Source organism: Euleptes europaea, chromosome 1 (genome assembly GCF_029931775.1).
Source record: "Euleptes europaea isolate rEulEur1 chromosome 1, rEulEur1.hap1, whole genome shotgun sequence".
Classification (NCBI taxonomy): domain Eukaryota; kingdom Metazoa; phylum Chordata; class Lepidosauria; order Squamata; family Sphaerodactylidae; genus Euleptes; species Euleptes europaea.
In genome coordinates this window covers 56,998,683-57,018,926 of record NC_079312.1, presented here as the reverse complement: position 1 = coordinate 57,018,926, position 20,244 = coordinate 56,998,683, and the positions used below count along the sequence as shown (strand labels likewise).

Genomic DNA, 20,244 nt, shown 5'->3' with positions numbered 1-20,244 from the left:
GCAGTTGCGCTGGTATCTATCACAAACAGACATATGCCACACGGGGAAGGAAATTACAAGACGCAACTAGTACCATTTGTCAAAAAGAGGGAGGGAGAGAAATCTGCCCAAGCCATGTCCAGAAGACACAAATGCAGCACATTTATTTGAAAAGTGGTTCTTTCTTTTTCTTTCTTTCTTTCTTTTTTTTTTTTGTTCTTCCTGTGTATGTTTTAAACTGCTCGAGTTAAGGAGCTCACCTCCGGTCTTTTAGAGAGAAGACTGCTACTAGATAAATGTCAGCTGGTCTCTACCACGTAGTTCTTCTCTAATTAGAGCTTTGAAATGAAGAGAAAAGAGAGATGGCTCTTGAGTGATTAATATCTGCATCATCCATCCCAATAGCCAGAGAAGGTACTGCAGCACAGAACTAACCCTAGGTGACAGATCTTGCAATTCAAGATAGATGCCGGCAATTGCAGGTCATGTATCCAAAGCAGGTCATTTAAATTGTGCTTCCCACTGTGCAGATGCAAACGGGGCAAGCCAAGTGATGCCTTGCACTTTAACATCCTGAACCGACCCTGGGTGGGGCAGTGGCACAAAAGTAGCCGCAAGACATAAAGACAGGATGCTCATCTATTGCAACAGCTTGAGTTGGGTAACGAAGAGCAAGGGCCAGACGAAATATTCTGGGGTTCAATTTATGAGTAAGTTATGTTGGTCGAACAGGATAACATTCACTGCAAAGTTCTCATCATATTTAGTTCTTAATCCTGGGAAGAGACTCAGAATCCTCCCTTCTGAAACAAGCAAAAGCTTGAGAAGTATGAACATTACCACAGATCAAGCACAATATTCTTCCTCGTGTATTCAACATTTTATTCAAGCCTTTCTCTCTTTCCCTTGCAGTTCTGATTAGTTTTTTTTAGCAGCATTGTATATGATTGATTATAAGTGCATTCACCACCTTTTTATTATTATTTTTTATTTTGCACCTGTACCTTACTGAGGAGTGAAAACTATTTGCATGGCCAGGGGCTGTGTGAGAGGATCTCTGACTTGTGATTATGTTTCCTTTCATCTTCCTGAAGCATATAAGCTGCTGCTTAACCGTTTCATTTAGATAGCCCTTTTGTTAAGTGCTTTGCTGTCCTCATTCTGTCTTTAAATGGCTGGAGTTAAGCAGCTCACCACTGCTGATTGACTCCACTCATGTGAAGTTAGACATTACACTTTTCGCTTTGCACTTTGCTAGACAGAAACTTGCCCTTGGGCTATGTGGGTACCTACCTATATAGTTTAAGTTTAAGAAATTTGGCTCTCAAAAGAAATCTCAATTGTTGTACTGTTGATATTTGGCTCTGTTGACTAATGAGTTTGCGGACCACTGGCATATCCCCTTATTGTTTTTTTTAAAAGCAGGCGCAAAAGAGAGACATTTTATCAAGAAGAATGCTTTTCTCCTTCTACATCCATTGAATAACTTGCCTTCAGGTCGCAGCAGCTGACTTACAGGTGACCCCTCATGGGGCTTTCAAGGCAAAAGATATTCAGAGGTGGCTTGCCAGGGCCTGTTTCTGCATAGCAACCCCAACCTTACTCGGTGGTCTCCCATCTAACTGCTAACCAGGGCTGATCTTAAGCTGGGCTATTCAGGCTGCTCTGGGCTTGTTGAGGAAGGTGAGAAGTCACTGTCCTACTTTCTATGTTGTTTTGTAAAAATACTTGGCGTACTTGAGTCTCTCCTGTTTCTAAAAGGCGCTTGCAAATCTAATGTTATCATTATACACATATACACATCACTCTCTGAGAAAAGGCCAGGGAAGGAAGCTCCAGAAACAGCTCCATAGTTCAGGGGGCTTCTTTCAATGACAGAGATAGGCCTTGTCATTTTCCCTGTTATATAATGAACAGACATTTGGCGTGACTTGCCATAGCGCACCCGTCTTTTTAAAAAGCAGCCCTAAATGTCAAAATCTTTCCTGAGAGACGTTTGTTTCAGGAGTGTCGCATGTGTGTTTCTTCATAAATAGCAAGAGTTTAATCTTAGCCATAACCCAGTTTGTCGTTGTGCTTGCATCATAATCCTGACAGGATCAGTCTGCTGCCTTCCTGTCCTTGGCTGTCTCCGCTCTTCTGGGTCCCATCAGGTGGGATTTGGAGCACGGTAGGCAAGGCCATCTGACTTGCTTTCCTTTCTCGCATTCACGTAGTTCTTGGGTACTTAGGATATCTCTGATGAACTGGAGGTAAATGCTCCAGCAGGTCTCTTTCTAGTCCCTTGGGGAGGAGAAAAGATTTCAGCAGTGGTCTGGCATAGCTACTCCAGTTCAAAGAAAAACATCTTTGTTCTAGTGGCCTTGCTTGTGCCATTGAATTGCCTTCCCTAACACCAGATGTTAATTTATGTTTGGGGTATCGCCTCGAGCTGTGAGCCTGCAAATATTAATGGCAGTCTGTCTTACAATGACAATGGAAAGGCAAGCCTTTCTTAGGTACCTGCAGATACCTAAGTGGAGAGCCAGCGTGGTGTAGTGGTTAAGAGCGGTGGCTTGGAGCGGTGGACTCTTGATCTGGAGAACCAGGTTTGATTCCCCACTCCTCCACATGAGCAGTGGAAGCTAATCTGGTGAACTGGATTTGTTTCCCCACTTGTACACATGAAGCCAGCTGGGTGACCTTGGGCAAGTTACAGCTCTGTTAGAGCTCTCTCAGCCTCACCTACCTTACAGGGTGTCTGTTGTGGGGAGGGGAAGAGAAAGGTGATTGTAAGCCGGTTTGAGTCTCCCTTAAGTGATAGAGAAAGTTGGCATATAAAAACCGACTCTTCTTCTTCTAAGTGTACAGCTACTTCTACCTTTGCTGACACACTCCTCCCCCGCCCACCAAAGAGAAGAAGGAGCAACATCGGCACCTGTAGGCACAAGATGAATACGGCTATCATACAAATAAAATTACTGGCTTCCGAATAGCAACAGCTTAATGAAAATGTGAACTGTTAAACAAATAAAGGCAGTCGAGCTCATAATACTTCTGGGGGAAATTTCAGTATCACTGAGCAGAGACAGAATTGGGAACACCATGCCAGGATATTTTTCTTCAATTACTCCTCACCCCACATGTTCAGAATACATGTTTGTGGTGGAAATGGCTATCCTTGCTAGAGATTTGAAATGTCAACTGAGTAAAAAGCCAAGACCAAACAGCACAAGGCTTTTAAAGATATGTAAATAGAAATTGGCTGAGGTGGGGAGCCCACAGGTGAATGTACTTTTCCTATAAAAAAGGAAGCAATTAAAAAAAGTTAAATCAATATTTTATTCTGCTTGTACTACTTACGTTGAAAGGTTTCAGACACTAGGAAAATAAGAACTGCCTTACTGGGTGGGTACTCTTTATATCCACTCATTAAATTCACAACATACAATGCACAGTCTCTAATATCTCAAATGTGAGTGATTTTTACCTGTCACACTTTGAAGTGACCGAAATGAGCTGCATGTGGCCATATCCTCTCCCCTCTAGCCTCTGTTTCTCCAACCTGCAAGAGAAAGATCCCAGATTTATTGTGGGGATGGTTCAGCTTGTCGCATTCTGCACACAACAACCTCCCAAGATTTCTGCTTGCCCTTCATTCTATAGCCTGTTTTTAGGTTGCACTGCGCATAAGTGAGGTCGTGTTGTGTCACTGAGTGATTTTTCTGTTTCTTTTTGCCTTTGCAAAGGAGAGTATTCCTTCCATTGTTACTGTTAGCAGAGGTCTTAGTCATACATACTTCTAAAGCCCCTTTTAATCCCCTTAAAACTAGAGTGGAATCTGTGCAGGTTTTCATTATTCCACTTTAGAAAACATCATGTACCAACTGGATTCCTTTATCCCTCCTGGGGTCTAGGGAACTTGAAGAACAGGGGAGGGGGTTAATCTTATTGCACAAGGAAGGGAGTAGCCGAAGTTCTCTGCTCTTCTTTATAGACTATTTATTTTTGTTCCCATGCAGGTAGCTGTGGTAATTATTGTATTTATACTGTACAAGCAGGAACCTATTATATTAGGTGCTGTGGAACACAGGCAGGACGATGCTGCTGCAGTCATCTTGTTTGTGGGCTTCCTGGAGGCACCTGGTTGGCCTCTGTGGGAACAGATTGCTGGACTTGATGAACCTTGGTCTGATCCAGCAGGGCTTTTCTTATATTCTTAACCCATAAGGACTTGCCGGGGTGGGATCTCATCCCCCCCCCCCACTATTTCCTTTTTCCCTTCCTGGAAGCCACCATAGACTCTCTCCCCTTTTCCTGTTCCTTTTCTTTCCCCCACCCAACAGCCAACCTACTTTTATCTGCCCTTCTGTCTTCAGCTCCCCCCTCCCAGCAGCCTCTACCTAGGAAAACTATGGCTCAGTTCCATGGTACCAGCTGCTGGGCCATGCCCACTTGTATGGTAGGGACTGCTCAAAGACTTGTGAGGGGGCACCTTTCCCCTGTATCACCCTCCCCATATTATTTCCCCTTTTCTCTCTCCTGGCAACCCCGATATCCTCTCCCCTTTCCCTGCCTCATTCTCTCCTTCTCATCCATTCACCAACCTGTCTTTTATCTGGCTCCGATCTTCAGCTATCTTCATTATTTATTTACTTCATTTATACCCTGCCTTTCTCCAGAGTGGGGAACAAAGAAGCTTACATGGTTCTCCTATCCTTTTTTTAATCTGTACAACTACTCTGTGAGGTATTGTTTTATGGTTTCAGTTGTGAGCTGCCTCAAGCATGCTCAGGAGAGGTGGCATACTAAATTTCTGAACAAACAAATTGGGATTTGCCTCTTCATAATGTTCAAAATGGTCATGGAATATAGCCTGTTGCTCAGGTGTACTATGTATTTATAAATATTAAGCATTAGCAATTAACTATAAACTTGTTCATTGTTAACTGAGGTGAGATTCCTGCATTTTTCTGTTGAGGATGGGAGAGTAGTGTGGAGCTGCTTTGGAAGCGGGTCCCGAAAAGTACAGCAAGTTTAAGTCTCACTTCAAAAAGTTTGAAATCCACTGATATTAGTACTATTTTAGGATTTGTTCTGCCACAAGAGAGATCCTTCATGTCATCCTTTCTGTGCTGTAACTCCTGTTTGTGTATCTGCCAGCAAAAGGGGACAGGATTTTTGGCTTCACTGGTTCAAGGCTAGCATTGCGACAGGCCGAAAGCTGTGCTTAATTTTCCCTCCAGAAAGTTTAAGGCATTTTGATAGATGGATAGCCGCTTATAGTGTATATATAACCCATTTTGTATTCAAATGAATGGACTTTAGTGTTTTGCATTGTTCCAATAACCTGTTTGCAGAGATGCAGTAGGGGCACGAAAGAAATGTGTGTATATTCTGTGTGAAACAGTGGTGTTCTCAAATTTAACTACGTTGAAAACAGCCCTATGTCTCCAGCCGTACTTAAAGGCCCAAACTATATGATACGTTTTTTAATGAGTTGCTGGGGAGAATATAATTTTGAAGCCTGCAGTGGACCAATTTGGCTTGGGACTGCAGTGTGGGGGTTGAATTTTGTGGGGTTTACCCATAAGCAAACCCAAATTGGATTGGGCTACAAATAAGTTAACATCGCTGTTATGTTTTCATTGTTAGTGATCCAGTGTGGTCCAGCAGAAGGGGGTGGGGGTGGTAGTGCCAGTCCCAGCTCAGCTTTGGGCTCCCCTGTTGGCCAGGTCACTCTCCACACAGCCTTGGTCACTGTCTGTAAAATAAGAGCGTTAATGACCTGCCTTGCAGGGTTGCTTGCAAGAATGATTGGGATGTGGAGTGTAAAGTGCTTTGGATATTGAAAGCACTACATAAATGTTAGCATATCCCCTTATTGGTTTTTTTTAAAGCAGGCGCAAAAGAGAGACATTTTATCAAGAAGAATGTTCTTCCCTTCTTTTCTCCTTCTACATCCATTGCAAGACATAGGTGGGATCTTCATGGCAAGCACAAATAATGTCATTCTAGCCTGGTGGGACTTTATTAATGGTGGAAAATGAGATTAAATGCAATTAACATTAATTTAGCAAAATCACCCTTGGTATTGAGGCCACTGTTCATTAGCCATCCTCCTCCTTGGTAGTGACCCATTGCAAAAATTATTTTCATTCTCTTCATCCCCTGTGCTTTCCAGCTCGTGGCCACAATAGAGGTTTACTTCCTTGCGATGAGTCATTGCAAGGGGCTGCTTTGGGAGAAGACGGGGCTGTATACAAGCTTGGGTGTCTTTATTTAACAGTTTTCTAGGGAATTGCAGAGGTTCACAGTCAGTGAAAAACACTTCCTATGAATGGGCTAATGATTTAGGCTCTTTCTGGGTAATAACCACGATCAGAGCAATTGTCCTAGGGAAATCAATGTTATAATGCATGAGCAAACCGATGATTCTGAGAACTGCTGAAGATTAGGAGATGTTATAAATTACTCTACAGAGCATAGGTGACCGGAGCTGTAGTTGCAGCATCCTGATAGTTTTATTTTATTTTTTTGTGTCCCTTGAGGAAATAATATGGATTAACCAAAGAGACTCCCTCTCTGTCAGAGCCCATCCCAATCCATCCATTACAACTGGGCGGTTGTGATTCAGGTGCACCAGCAATCTGTGTGGCATTCAGAACACAAAGAAGCAATGTAAGCAGCTCAGCATCCAGATACCTTCTTCAAACAGATGGTTCAGGCAACCATTTATGGATGGAGGGACTGGGGGTAGCCTCGCATTGGAAGATTGCCCCTGAGAAAGAAAGTCAGTTCATAGACTTCAGGGAAATATTGTTGTCAGGGGGAAAAGAGAGAAAGAGAATAATAATATATTCTTAGGTGAAAACAATTAACACGAGGTACATTAACAGGAAGATTTTCCCGCCGAAGAATGCCTCCAGGCCTCCAAATCGCTGTAACCTCAGGCAAAACAAGAAGCAGGCATCCAGAGCAGTCCATGTTTGACAAGGCAAAACAAAGGCTTTTGTGTATTGTGTGTGGTGTTCAGTTTGCTGATCCAAGCAAGCTTTCCACAGACGTAAAGCAAATATGGGAAGTTGACGTCTTGAGCAGAGCAGTAGTAGGGTGGAGTTTATGTTGGTAAATAAGTAAAGGATAACATTTGTTTGCCATTGGAGGCTGCCCTTGCTCACCTTCTCTCCAAAACCTGATTTCAGCTGCACCCACCGCCTGTTAAGTCTGCCACACAGTGTGCACAATCTGCAGACTGAGGGCTCAAAACATCCCATGCCCCCCACTTTTTGAAGCAAATTTTTGTTTATTTTGAATACATTTAAGCATTCATAGAAAATATGGTATAGTGGTTATGAGCAGTGGACTCTAATCTGGCGAACTGGGTTTGATTCCCCCCTCCTCCACATGAGTGGCAGACTCTACTCTGGTGAACTGGGTTGGTTTCCCCCTCCCACACATGAGGCCTGCTGGGTGACCTTGGGCTAATCACAGTTTATTGGTGAAGTTTATTGTGGTTCATGAAGAACTCACAAACCCTGGCGAGTGGGCAACTGTATGGCAAATGAGGTTTCAATGAAAGTAAATGTAAAGTGAGGCACATTGAAACCCTACCTTTACATTTCATGTTTGGGATGTGGACTGACAGTGGGCTGGATCTGGTGCAAGGGCCATGCAAGGATTCCTTCCTGGATCTCCCCTCCCACTAGCAGCCATTTCCAACCCCAGGAACGTTTATTCCCTGGATCACATTTATTCCCTGGGTCACGAGTACCAGCCATTTGGGTTGCAGTGGGGAGGGCAAAGAAAGGAGTCAAAATCACTCCCTTCTTCTGTCGGCAGAGCTCAAATCATGCCAAAATAATCCAGTGTTTGAAGCTGCATCAGGAGGGGGGAGGATCCTTCTGTCTGTGAAAATGCTTTGTTGTATAACCTGAAGAAATTCTCCTTTTAAGATAGCATGATTTGTTCCCATCTCAAAGGGAAATCAGTTCCACAGCCACATCCTCTTAATGCCTTGCAGATGAGGTAGCTTTTTTAACAACCTTAATGGGTCGTGCTGTGACGTCACCCCCTGGGTCAGTAATGACCCGGTGCTTGCACGGGGGGACTGCCATTACTTTTTAAATGGGTTTTGTGGTTATTGTTCTTCACCAGAGTTTAGGTAGGCAGATCTTTCTAGTTCATGCTGCTGGATCACAAAAACAGCCTCGAGTATAAACTTTCTCACTGATGTTCTTGTGTCCCACTAGGAGCTTTTTCACAAGCATCATTTAAATCTATTTTGCAGGTATTATTTTCAGCCATTCCAATCATTTGCCAAAGTGTGTGCATTGAAAGCAAAACCATTGATGGCTGATTCTGACATCTTTAAAGCAGTTTTATTTTAGTCCCTTACTTCCACGGGGGAAAAATAGATCTGCATGCTTCCTATTCAGTATGTCTGGTTAAGTAGAACCCTCATCTCCCTCCCCCCTCCTTGTTTGGTGTTGTTAGCCAGCCCGTCAACATCCTCATAGGTATATGGGGGTGGGGTTTGACAGGCATACTGGTGCACTAATGCTTGGTAGAATAAATTGTGCAGTGTGGCTATTGCTAGGTGTATTCTGGGAATTTGACTGAGACTCCTGTTTGGGGATTCAAAAGAATTTATGCGTAGACATTAGGAAGAATTTCCTAACAGAGCAGTTCCTCAGTGGAACAAGCTTCCTCAGGAGGTGGTAAGCTTTCCTTCCCTGGAGGTTTTTAAGAAGAGGCTAGATGGTCATCTGTCAGTAATGCTGATTCCATGACCTTAGGCAGATCATGAGAGGGAGGGCACCTTGGCCATCTTCTGGGCATGGGGTATGGGTCACTGGGGGTGTGGGACGGGGGTGGTTTGGAATTTCCTGCATTGTGCAGGAGTTTGGACTAGATGACCCTGGTGGTCCCTTCCAACTTTATGATTCTATTATTAGTCCTGTCCATCCCTATGCTTTGTACCAATTTCCACTGCCAAAACTAAAGCTGGTGCAGGGGCTGCAACCCATAGTGGGCTCGGTGCTGCAGGATCGCTGCATTCACTGGACCTCTTTTCTAGCTTTGTCTCTGGAGATCAAGCTTTGCTTCAGGGCACCTTAGTTTTCACAAAATCTGTCCCAAATCCAAGCCCAGCCAGCTTTAAATGTTCCTCTCCTTACCTCTTCATTTATTTGTGTGCCTCTGCCCACTTGGGAGCAATTTCATGCTTTCCCATGATCGACTCTGGGTCTCTTGATAAAATCGGAAGAAATCTGGCATCAGTGGTCTGGCTGTCAGAAGCCCAGGCTGTTATCAGTGCATGTTGCACATGTTTGAGAGAAGGACCCCTTGTAGAACCTAAATCACTTCAAGCCTGTCCCTGTATCATGGGATTCTCATCTTATTATCTGCATACTCCCCCCCCCATAATTAAAACGGAAGGCCAGTGTCTTTATTTGCACAATTGTGGAATGAGTCAGTGAAGTCAAACTTAATTCTGAAGTATGGAATTAATTGTGACTCCACTGACTCATCCCATGTTCTTGATATTAGGGTAGGTGTTCTATATATGAATACATTACAGCTTGTATCAGGGAGCAAACCTGTTCCTAGTTGTTTTTTTTAAATCCACCCTGAGCTTTATGGCATTAACACATTCCACAAGTCACTGAGAAAAAGTAGAGGATTGGGAAGCATGTCTCAGGCAGCCTTGCAATCTTATACGCATCTGCATGTTTAATAGATGGAGCCTTGGGGCCTTTTTATATATAATACTGTTCTGTCAGCAGTAGTTTTTTATTGGTTTGGAGGGTCTGTTTGAAGTATCCTACTGCTTGACATGCATGATAGCAGCAAGTGACAATGGTTTAAATTGGAGCAGTGACCAGTTTGACAAGATGTCCACTTGAATCTATTGTGCACAGTAGGAATGGCAAAAGGGGGAATTGCAGCCCACTGATAACCAAATGAACCCGCTACACAAATGGCTGGTGATTTCCAGTGCTTTCCAGTCGTTGCCCACTTCGTGATATCGTGCTCTCCTGCGGCCTGTTTTGGATATTGCTCAGTTTTAAAATACAACTGAAGAATGAGGCCCTTCCTGCTGCTGGAATTAGCAAAAGCAAATCTTTGACATAATCTTCTCAGGACTGGTGTAATGCAAGCTTGGACATTGGGTTGAATCTGTGTACCGAGCAGCTCTATTGATTGGGATGTGACAGACTTTACCATGTCTAATGAGTCTTGCACTGAAAGGGTTTCAGCCTACAAACAGTGCCAGTCCCATAACCTTGGTGAGCCAAATGTCTCTTTAAAGAAGGGGAAAATAGCAATTAGTCCTTCTATTCACAGCGTGTTGTTCTTAGAAGTAATTTTATCAGGCCTCCAGTGGTAACAGCTTCAATTGATTGATGAGTGCCATCAAAGGCAGCTTTGATTCACAGAAACCTTTTGGGATGTGAGCTGCAAATTGGGAAGCTCGTGGATAACCCTATTTCCAGTAATCTTTTGGGGCTGATATTTCTTATCTGATGGTTTTGTGATGAAGTCTTCTTACTCAGTTGACAAGTATCAGCAGATCTGGTCTGATAGTTTTCAGTCAGAAGAATTTCATTTGTTGCGATGTGCCAGTTGATACTCCTTCACCTAACACCTAAAAACAGATGAAGAACCATATTGTTATCACAAATTTAAGAACGAAGATCTTTTTCTTCAAAGGAAAACTTCTGCCACCACCAGAACCCAATTTTTAAGGATGAATATTTTTTTGATATCTTACAAGGCTTTGTTTATAAATGTGATACAATGCCTGAAATTAATATTTAATGCTTTGACCATCTGTATAAAATATCCTTACAACCTGAGCATGTGGTCTCTAGTGGTTTCCTCAGCAAAACTCAGAATCCTCTAGGATATGAACTGTTGACAAGTCCTTAAACGTCTGTCCCTTACCCCTTTAACCTCATAACCTGATGTTGAAAAGTGTGGTGATAAAAGCCATTGTGCTATAGTGGTGAGAGTGTTGGATTTGACCTGGGTAGGCCCACATTCGAGTTCCTATTCACCATGAAACTTATTGGGTGACCATGGGCCAGTCATTCTCTCTCTCTCTCTTTCTCTCTCTGTTTTTTGTGACAGTAAAATGGAGGAGAGCTATGTACCTACCCTGGGGGTCTCTATCCTTTTTGAACCCGGGGGGCTCATTTGGAATTCTGACATAGCATGTTGCGCACAGCAATAAAATAGCTGCCACGGGAAGTGGAATCAGCCACAAAATGATTGCCACAGCTTTACTTCAGTAACACAGGGTAGATCCTTGTGTTGTGGTGGCAGCTGCTGCCAAAGCAGCATTTTAAAAACTCTGTGCAGTCATTCAGATCTCCAATAGTCATCAGAAGCCTTGCTGGGCAAAAACCCCACCTGGCCCCACCCACTTCCTAAAAACACTAAAAAAAAGTGTTGTCTGGCTCCATAGCACCCATGGGCACCATGTTGGGGACCCCTGACCTACCCTACCTGAAGCTTTTTGTTCCATGTTGTTCAAAGGACATGACAGTATATTTTGTACTCTGTCCCCCACCCAGGCTTGAATTTAGGCCACCACGTACTTCCAGATCCATCACACAGTCACTGAAACATCTGCTGCTTCCTTAAACAACTCACCCCTTTCTCCCCTTTTACATAAAATTCCCTTCCAAAAACCCCACATGATGCCACATCTTTTCCTTCAAATCCCATATTGAAACTTGCTTTTTGGGTGAAGTTTTTGGCACTGTTGCAGATTTTAACTTTAAACCATCATTTAAGATATAGTAGGCCTGAGAGTTTGGTTTTAGGTTTTTGCATAAATCTGCAAACATGCATTTTTTTTCAGTGTTCTAGTTAACTTACAGTTTTTATCTTTGAGAAGAACAACATATGAATCAATGGCTTTATGCCCAGAATAAATCCTAGAACAAATGGAACAATTTGCAACAATTATTCTTTGGAAAGTTAAGAGTTATCATCACACCACTAGAGAAAAAGAATTAGATGGTTTATAAAGTCATGTAAGAGTCACTTAATTATGTCTGCATAAAATAGCCACACCCTAAAATCCTCAAATCTCTCAAATCTTTGATGAGACTTTTCTGAAAAGGTTTGTTAAGAATTTTAGAATTGCATTTCACTTTTAAATGCAGACTAGGTAGGAGAAGGAGTGGCATGGATGCTTTTTAATTTATAATCTCATTTACATATCCTAATGTTTTCCGTATCATAATGATTCTTGTTTATTTATTCTGTTCAAGGTGATTTTAAATAAAGTTCTTAAAAGACCATATTGAGTGATCATTGGCTGGGATGCAAGGTTTTCACCAAGACCTGAAATAAATAAACTTCTGACTTCTCTTCAGTCAGGAGGCTGGTATCTATACAGAATGATCATTGAAGAGACCGATCATTCTTCACACAGCTTCATGGTTTAGTGGTTAATGTGATGCATTTAAAACAGTTAAAGAGGTTTTTAGTTTCCATGTAATGTAATGCAAGTAATGTCCCATACAGGTGAGAGTAACTCCTTAACAGCCCAACTGTTAGATTTTCATTTCAGGAAGGCATGGAGAACTAAGGATGTGTCATTGAAATGGATACATATTCTTCCACCTGTTAACTTTGTCTGCATCTTCCTTCCTTCCTTCCTTGCTTGTGTTGGATCCCCATGTATATAATTTTAGATCATAAGCTCGGGACAGGGACCTTTTTACTGTTACTCAGTAAACAAATCAAAGTAGTACTGGACTTTATAGTTTCAGCATTTCAAATGAATTTTACCATTAAGTCTTACTGGGATTTGCAGGTTATGATGAACCTCAGGATTTACAGGGCAGGCTCTTCCAAGACTTGGCGCCAGCCACCTTGTTGCATTCCATGCCGCGTGGTCTTCCCAGCAGTTGACTGAGTAATGGCCCATCTCTTTATTTCTCTTTCTCAGGAACTGTTGGTCCATTTTGATTAAAACTGAGCTGCCAGCAAAAGTACAGAAGGCAGGGGACCACCAAAGCTCTTCGAAGCCCAGCAGCTCTCTAGATTCGTGCTGATGATGATACAGTGCCTTCTGTGCAGTGGTCCTGGAAAGCGCTGTGGCTCCAGTATGCAGTTGCCTGTGCGTATCAGTCTGATTCAATGAATTTGGACTTGAGGAAGAGCTCCAAGCTTGAGGAAGTAACTCTCTGCAAAATGGGCGTCAACATCCTCGTCCTTCTTCCATGGAAATTTCCCGGAGAGAAAAATTCTCACAAACAGATTACATTCTCCTCCAGCATGCAAGACAGAGGCCTCCATTAAAAAAGCTTGTTAAACTGTTGTTTTTCGTTGTTACTCAGCCTGTGTTTCACGAGATGTAGCCTTTGTCCTTGTTCCTTAAAGCCAGGCATCTGAGGAACGTGGGGAAAGGCCAGAGCCCCACTTGTTATGGTTAATAACTGCTCTTCGTGTGTGTTTGCATTCGTTGAGTGAACGAGACCAACAGAAGCATTCCTCCCTCTATCCTCTTTAAAGGTCCCCCTAAGAACAATAAAGATTGTTTGATGGACGTGCTGTCAGATGTTTTCTGATCCAACAGTTCAAGAATGACTCCGACTCCCCTCCCTCCTTGTCCCGGCCCCTTTCATCAGACTTCCAGTCAGTGTTGATAATAGAAAACAGACACTGTTTCTAAATTAGAAATCTCATTTGTTCCATGCCAAGAGCTGGATGGGTAGCTCTGGCCTAGTTGGAAAGGCTGAAAAGTTCTAGCTGGCAGAGAAAGCTGGCCTTGCTGAGTCAAATGGCAAAAGGCTCCGCCTACTCTGTGCTCCCTTTCTCTCTGCCTTTTGTGCCCCCCTCCCTTACCGTAACAGTCTCTCTGCTGCTTCCTTTCCCTCCTTTGCTGCCTGCCAGTGATTTAGAGTTCACTGGAGTCAAACAGTATCACACTGCAGGATCCAAAACATTCTATAGTTCTGCAACGCTTTCAGTCACCCTAACAGACATTGACTAGGCAGCTCTTATTAACTGCATCTCCTATTCTTGGCTGAAGCAATGCCCTTTTCTAGCATCTGGTGGCTTTCCTATTGTCTAATAGATTGAATGAGATGAAATCCTTATGCACCACACTTTTGCAGGACAAGAATGAATGAAAGAGGTGTTATGACAAGCAGGCACGGAGCTGGGGAAAAGAGTGCCCAGGGCAGGAGGGAGGGGTGTGCTATGCATGCATGTGCGCACGCTGGAGCCAGGTGCTGGTGGCTCAAGGGGCAGTTGCCCACCCCCTGCCCCGCATGCAGCTGCTGTAGGCTTGGCGCGGGTGAAGAGGCAGGGCGGGTGGCTACATGTTGGGTGGCGGCGGCGGCACGCGCACTAGCTGGGCTGTGGGCGGGCAGCTGCGCCCATGCAGTGGTGCTGCGGTGCTCCTCTAAGCCCACGCTGGCTCCCCCTCCTTGTGCCCGGGGCGCTTGCCTCTCCCAGACCGCCCCCCCCAGATCCAGCCCTGGTGATCAGGAGGGTACAAAAAGGTATCTCCTCTCTTGCAATGGCGTGCCCAGGACTGTAGCCTGCCCTAATGATGGACAGTGCTTACTCTTGCCATAGCAATAGGGAAAGGGCTCCCTTCTCCTGTTATCATATAATTTTTACAACCCTAGAAGGCTATGCTTAATATTTTCCCTCCTAACAGTTTTTTCAGTGCAAATATAGGGGACAGGAGGAGAATAGTAGGAACTGATAGTTACCCCATGTTGCACTTTAACAGGAAGAGTCAAAGAAAAAAGCTTCCATCTTCTCCTGGGGCTTTGTCTTATACTTAAGAGAGTCGTGGTCCAAGGGTACCTTGCAATCCCTTTGCAGTTGGTGCTTATTTGCTTCAATGGCATCACACCCCCAACCCTTCCAGGCCCTGGCTGGAAGTAGCCTACAGTTTGCATTACAGCAACTCTAAATTGTAAGGATTAGGCATGCCAAGGCTGTTTTATCTGGCTGCCTTGGACAATTTTCCCCTTAGGCAAGTGTAATACATTTTCCATGTTCTTTGTATAATGAGCTTTATTTACCAAATTGGCAATTCCTCTGTTGAGAAATAACTGATTACAGCATTCAAGGAGCTGCTGTCATCTCAAGATACGCAGGTGTCTGTGGAACACAAACAGATGTGATCATTCAGAAAATGAACCCAATTCTGTAGACTGGGAGAGGGAAGGAGAGTAATCGAGAGGCAAAAAAGTCAAACACAACCTCTCCAGCCTGGTGTAGTCAAACATGGGCAACGTGCCTTCAAGTATTCTGTTATGTTAGTTGGGAGCAGAGCATCAGCCTTCAAGACGTGCAAGAATGTAGTCTCTTTCATAAGAATGGGATCTGCATATTTTGTCCCCGTGTCTGCCGCAGGGCCATCTAATTGGAAATCTTGGGAGGGGGTATAATTGAAATACAGTCAGCCTGAACAGAAACATTCTCGCTCATATAGCCTCTGTATGTAATATTGTTCAAGCCTCAGTATGAAAGAGAAAATTGAAGAATTAGCACATAAACAAAAGGCTTCAAAAGGTTTAGTTAGCTAAACCCGCTAATGCGGAACCCATTCGCAAACCAGCAAGAGGGGAAATGTTCTAGGTCACTCCCATTCCAATGTCCTCCAGCGTCGCAAACTGTGGTCAGTCAAAAGCCTTCACAATTCCAGTAGTCTATCCACTGCATCATAGTGTAATTGGTTTCACACATCTCCATGTTCATTGTGGGGTCACATGGATGCTTTGCATCTTTTCTTTTTTGCTCTGAAGCACAAGGACTGCTTATGTCAGCTCCTGCTGCTTGTCTCTTCTACAGGTTGCTCGATTCCTCTTGGGTAGAGCTTGAATTGACTTGTGTGTGGGGATTGTAACCGTAAATCGCAGTTAAACTCAGGCAGCAAAAAATCATTCTGACCACAGTCTAGAGATGGGTAGATATTCCCATCATGCAATGGCGACCACAATTGATATTAATCAGCCCACTCTCTATTAACAGCAAGCTTCGTATGTACAAACAAAGTTGACCATGAAGACAGATCTGCTTGTCAGTTGTAAATGAGAGACCTTTGGATTTGAGCAAAAGAAGTGCAGTTGTCTGTGAACATTGATAGCGTTGCCAAGTGCCAGGTGGTGGCGGGCAAACCCCCACCAATCCACCTGGCTGCCCGCTGACCAGCTGAGGGTCGGCAGGCGATCTGTGCAGGCAGGGACAGGTCATTTCCGGTTCACACACCCGGAAGTGCTGCATTGCAAAGGGCCTGTTTCCACTCAAACTCCCAGTTTGAGTGGTAAAGGCCTGTTGCGATGCGGCACTTCTGGGTGTAAAATGCATCACAAGGGGCCATTTGAGTGGAAAAAGGCCCCTTGTGGTGCGTTTTACACCTGGAAGTGCTGCATCGCAACAGGCCTTTACCTCCCAGTTTGAGTGGAAACAGGCCCTTTGCAATGCAGCACTTCTGGGTGTAAACTGCTGGAGCACTTCCGGGAGCGTGTGACACCCCCCCACCTCCACTCCAAAAACCTCCCGCCGAAGCAGAAGAGGGACCTGGTAAGCATAGTGAACAATGACACACCACCACCAGGGGATAGACTAGACAGCCAACATTTCTTTCCTTTACTAAATATTAAGTGACAAATATCATTGCACACAAATTGCTTGAGAAGGTCCCTTAGATTTCCAGAGAAAGATGGACATGGACCAGAAAAGTGCATTCACAAATATATGTTATCACATTACCAAATGCCATTTATGTGTTTGAAAAGAGCAGGTATACATTTAAACAGGTCTGAAACTATTGTTGGATTAATTGCAAATTACATCTGATCTGGGGTCTCTGATGACTGCTGCTAGGATCCTCTTGGCTGTTCTGCTACTTGCTGCTGTTTCCTGCAGCCCTCACTATCCTATCTCCCTTATCCTCTGATAGCCAAACAGATTTGGGTGGCACATAATGCTGGGGTGTGTGTGTGTTTTAGGCCAAGCCCCTCTCAAGTCCATATTCCACAGCCTATTCCAGAGACATTTTTATATGAAGGAAGATTCAAAGATGCAATTCCCCTACCTGTAGTCTGAAGCAATGCAGTCCAAGAGCATATCACATGAGTCAGCCAATAGTGTGAGGCTTGTTTAGGTCACTGAAAGCATCACATAGCTTGATTCCTTAACATCTTAGATCAGGGGTGTCAAACATACGGCCTGAGGTGCAGATCAGGCCCCTTGAGAGCTCTTACCTGGCCCACGAGCCAGTCAAGGCAACTTCCCCCCTCCATTCCCAGTCTGGGCTAGTGAGGCATGGCCCGGCCCCACCAAGTGACATTTATGTAATATCCGGCCCTTGTAACAATGGAGTTCGACACCCGTGCCTTAGGAGCATCAGGAAAAAATGTGAACCAGAGAATGAAATTTAAGAACAGTAATTTAGCGTGTAAATTAAAAGACTGAATGGGGGGAAATTAGCTTACACACCATAAGCTGCAGTAGCACTAACTGTGCAATCCTAAACATTTGGTATAATTGGTTAGGATTGCACTGTAAATATAAGCCTTTACACTGCCAATATTCAAGGACATCTCAATACTGTAGTCACTTGGATGACCAGTTACCAAGACCTGAGCAAAGTTGTTAACGATAGAACATTTTGGAGGTAATTAATACACAGGGTTATCAGAAGTTGGAAGCGACTTGACAGCACAAGACAAACACACACACAAAACTCACCATAGTCTTCTAGGGTCGTAACCACTAGATAATGTGTCAAAAAGAGAGAAAACCCTTAACCACATTTCTCCATCTGATCAGAAATCCAGAGAAGCAATAAGATTCTTCTTACCAGTTACAGTACCAACAAACACATACATGTAACAGGTCATCAGTGTTTACCCACTGTGAATGCTTAATTTGCAGTCTTGCTCAGAGTTACAGCAAATTGCCTCCCAGTATTAATATTTTATGCTGGGGTTTTATTAAATGCTTTATTTAATGAACCTATGAAGTTGCCTTATACCAAGTCAGACCAAAGGTGCATCTGTTCAGAATGGCAGCAGTTGTCCAGAAACTCAAGCAGAGTAATATCTTTCTCAACACCCGGCATTCTTCAACTGGAGATGGCAGGGATTGAACCTGGAACATTCCATATGCAATGCATATGGTCTACCTCTGAGCCACAGCTCCTCCATATATCTTTGTGTTTATGCTTTTTACCAACTCTGCTGTATTTTCAAAAGAGGGAAATTACTAGAACATGTGTCTGCAGCCCTTGTAGGAGGACTTTTGTGCAGCAATGCTTGTATTACCACATTGTGTGCCCCTCTGCTGTAGAACATATTTATGTTAGTAGTTTGCTTCAGGTTTTGATTATTTTGTCCATTCTACTGCATATCTGACCTATGTCCTGGGTAGGGTTGCCAACTTCCAGGTAGTAGCAGGAGATCTCCTGCTATTACAACTGATCTCCAGCCGATAGAGATCAGATCACCTGGAGAAAAATGGTTGCTTTGGCAACTGGACTCTATGGCCTTGAAGTCCCTCCCCTCCCCAAACCCCACCCTCCTCAGGCTCCACCCCAAAAATCTCCCACCGTTGGTGAAGAGGGACCTGGCAACCCTAGTCCTGAGCACTGGCACAGGAACTGGTAGAATGAGATGTTAAGTGTAAATAGGATTGCTAACCTCTAGGTAGCAGCTGGAGATCTCCTGCTATTACAACTGATCTCCAGCCGATAGAGATCTGTTCACCTGGAGAAAATGGCAGCTTTGGCAATTGGTCTCTATGGCCTTGAAGTCCCTCCCCTCCCCAAACACTCCCCTCCTCAGGCTCTCCCCAAAAAACCTCCCGTCGGAGGTGAAGAGGGACCTGGCAATCTTAGCCGGCATCCTGCACGACTAGCAGTCTCAGCCCTTTCTGAATACAGCCCAGCAATAGCACACTCCAGGGTTTTTGGCACCGCATATGTGGCCATTAACAGCATGACACTTGAGACCTTGCACATGTAAACTATGTGTTCTACCACTGTGCTACATACAGACTTCCTACTGTGACAACATACATTTGCGAAATGGTGGCAAAGAGGGACCTGGCAATCCTAAGTGCAAAGCACATTGATAGCTTGGAAGGAGCCAGATTTAATCAGGTAATACACAAATGAGCTGACCTGAAGTACAAATATGACTGCAAGCTTGGAGCAAATGGTAGTCTTAAACTGGGATAAATGTGCAGGCCATTTACTGGGTCTAGCCAATGTCTACACTGCAGACATTGATTGTTTGAATTGTAAACCCAGTTGCTGTATTTATATTTTTATCTCTTTTATAATGGTATGTCTTTTGGTAAAGAGCGAAAAGAAATTGCAGCTTTTCTAGGAGCCAGCTTGGAGGAAGGCAGGAAGAACGGCAGGTGCTGTAAGGAGGAGAGCCATCGAAGGGATATAGAGGAATGCGAACCCAAGAGAAGAGAGCCTCTTGACCATGAGTAACTGCTGGGTGCTATCAATAGTGGTACGAGAGGGCACTTTTCCTATGCTCATAGCCACTCTTCTTATTGCTAATTGTACTACTTGTCCCTAGCATGGAGAGAAGTTCTAGAGCTGTGCCCTTGAAAGACCTGGCTTGAATTAAGTCCTGGTTACGATGGAAAGAAAAAATGGAAAAGGAAGCATAAGAAGAGTAAATGTGGGAAAAGAAAGTTCTTAGTGTCTGGCTACAGGTCATCACATCACCAGTTTATTTATCTTTTGACATATTTTTATAGTTCTCCATTTTAAAAAGTGGGGGGGGGAGAGAATGTAAATGGGTGGGGGAGAAAAGTGGAAACAAATAAACATGAGGAGGAAGGGGTGAGGGAGAAAACTGGCTAACAATGAGGAAGGATGAATGGTTTGAGGCAAGAATGTGAAAAGAGAACCAAGGGAGAGATTTGGAAAGGTAACTGGCCACCTCAAGTCCACTTTCTCCTAATTTTTACAGTTTCCCTAGGTTGGCATCTTGCTACAGCAGGTGGCTGTACCGTCTGCAGTGCTTCCTGGCTTGTTTCTCTGTCCTCCTTTGCACTGCAGCTGTTCTGTGTTGGTATAATTACTACCTACTACCGTCTCCTCTTGTGTGGGGCTCTAATTATACCTGCTGAGTGGCTACCTATGTTGCCCGGGGCAGACCCAAAGGGAACTAGCGGAATAGCTATCAAGAGTTCCCAACTGGAATATGTCTCTCACATTTAACGATATGTATTATGAGCCGCAGTGTTTTCCTTTTGCTGACCAGCTGTAAAGAA

General features: G+C 43.9%; 1 protein-coding gene across 1 annotated transcript in view; it reads left to right on the top strand.

Annotated features, from left to right (window-relative positions):
- CHCHD6 (coiled-coil-helix-coiled-coil-helix domain containing 6) overlaps positions 1-12,980 on the top strand; it is a 234,171-nt gene extending 221,191 nt beyond the window's left edge. The window contains exon 6 of the mRNA XM_056864341.1: positions 12,929-12,980. Within this exon, the coding sequence (XP_056720319.1) occupies positions 12,929-12,952 (24 nt within the window). The 3' untranslated portion in view covers positions 12,953-12,980. The remainder of the gene's footprint in view (positions 1-12,928) is intronic.
- The last annotated feature ends 7,264 nt before the right edge of the window (positions 12,981-20,244 follow it).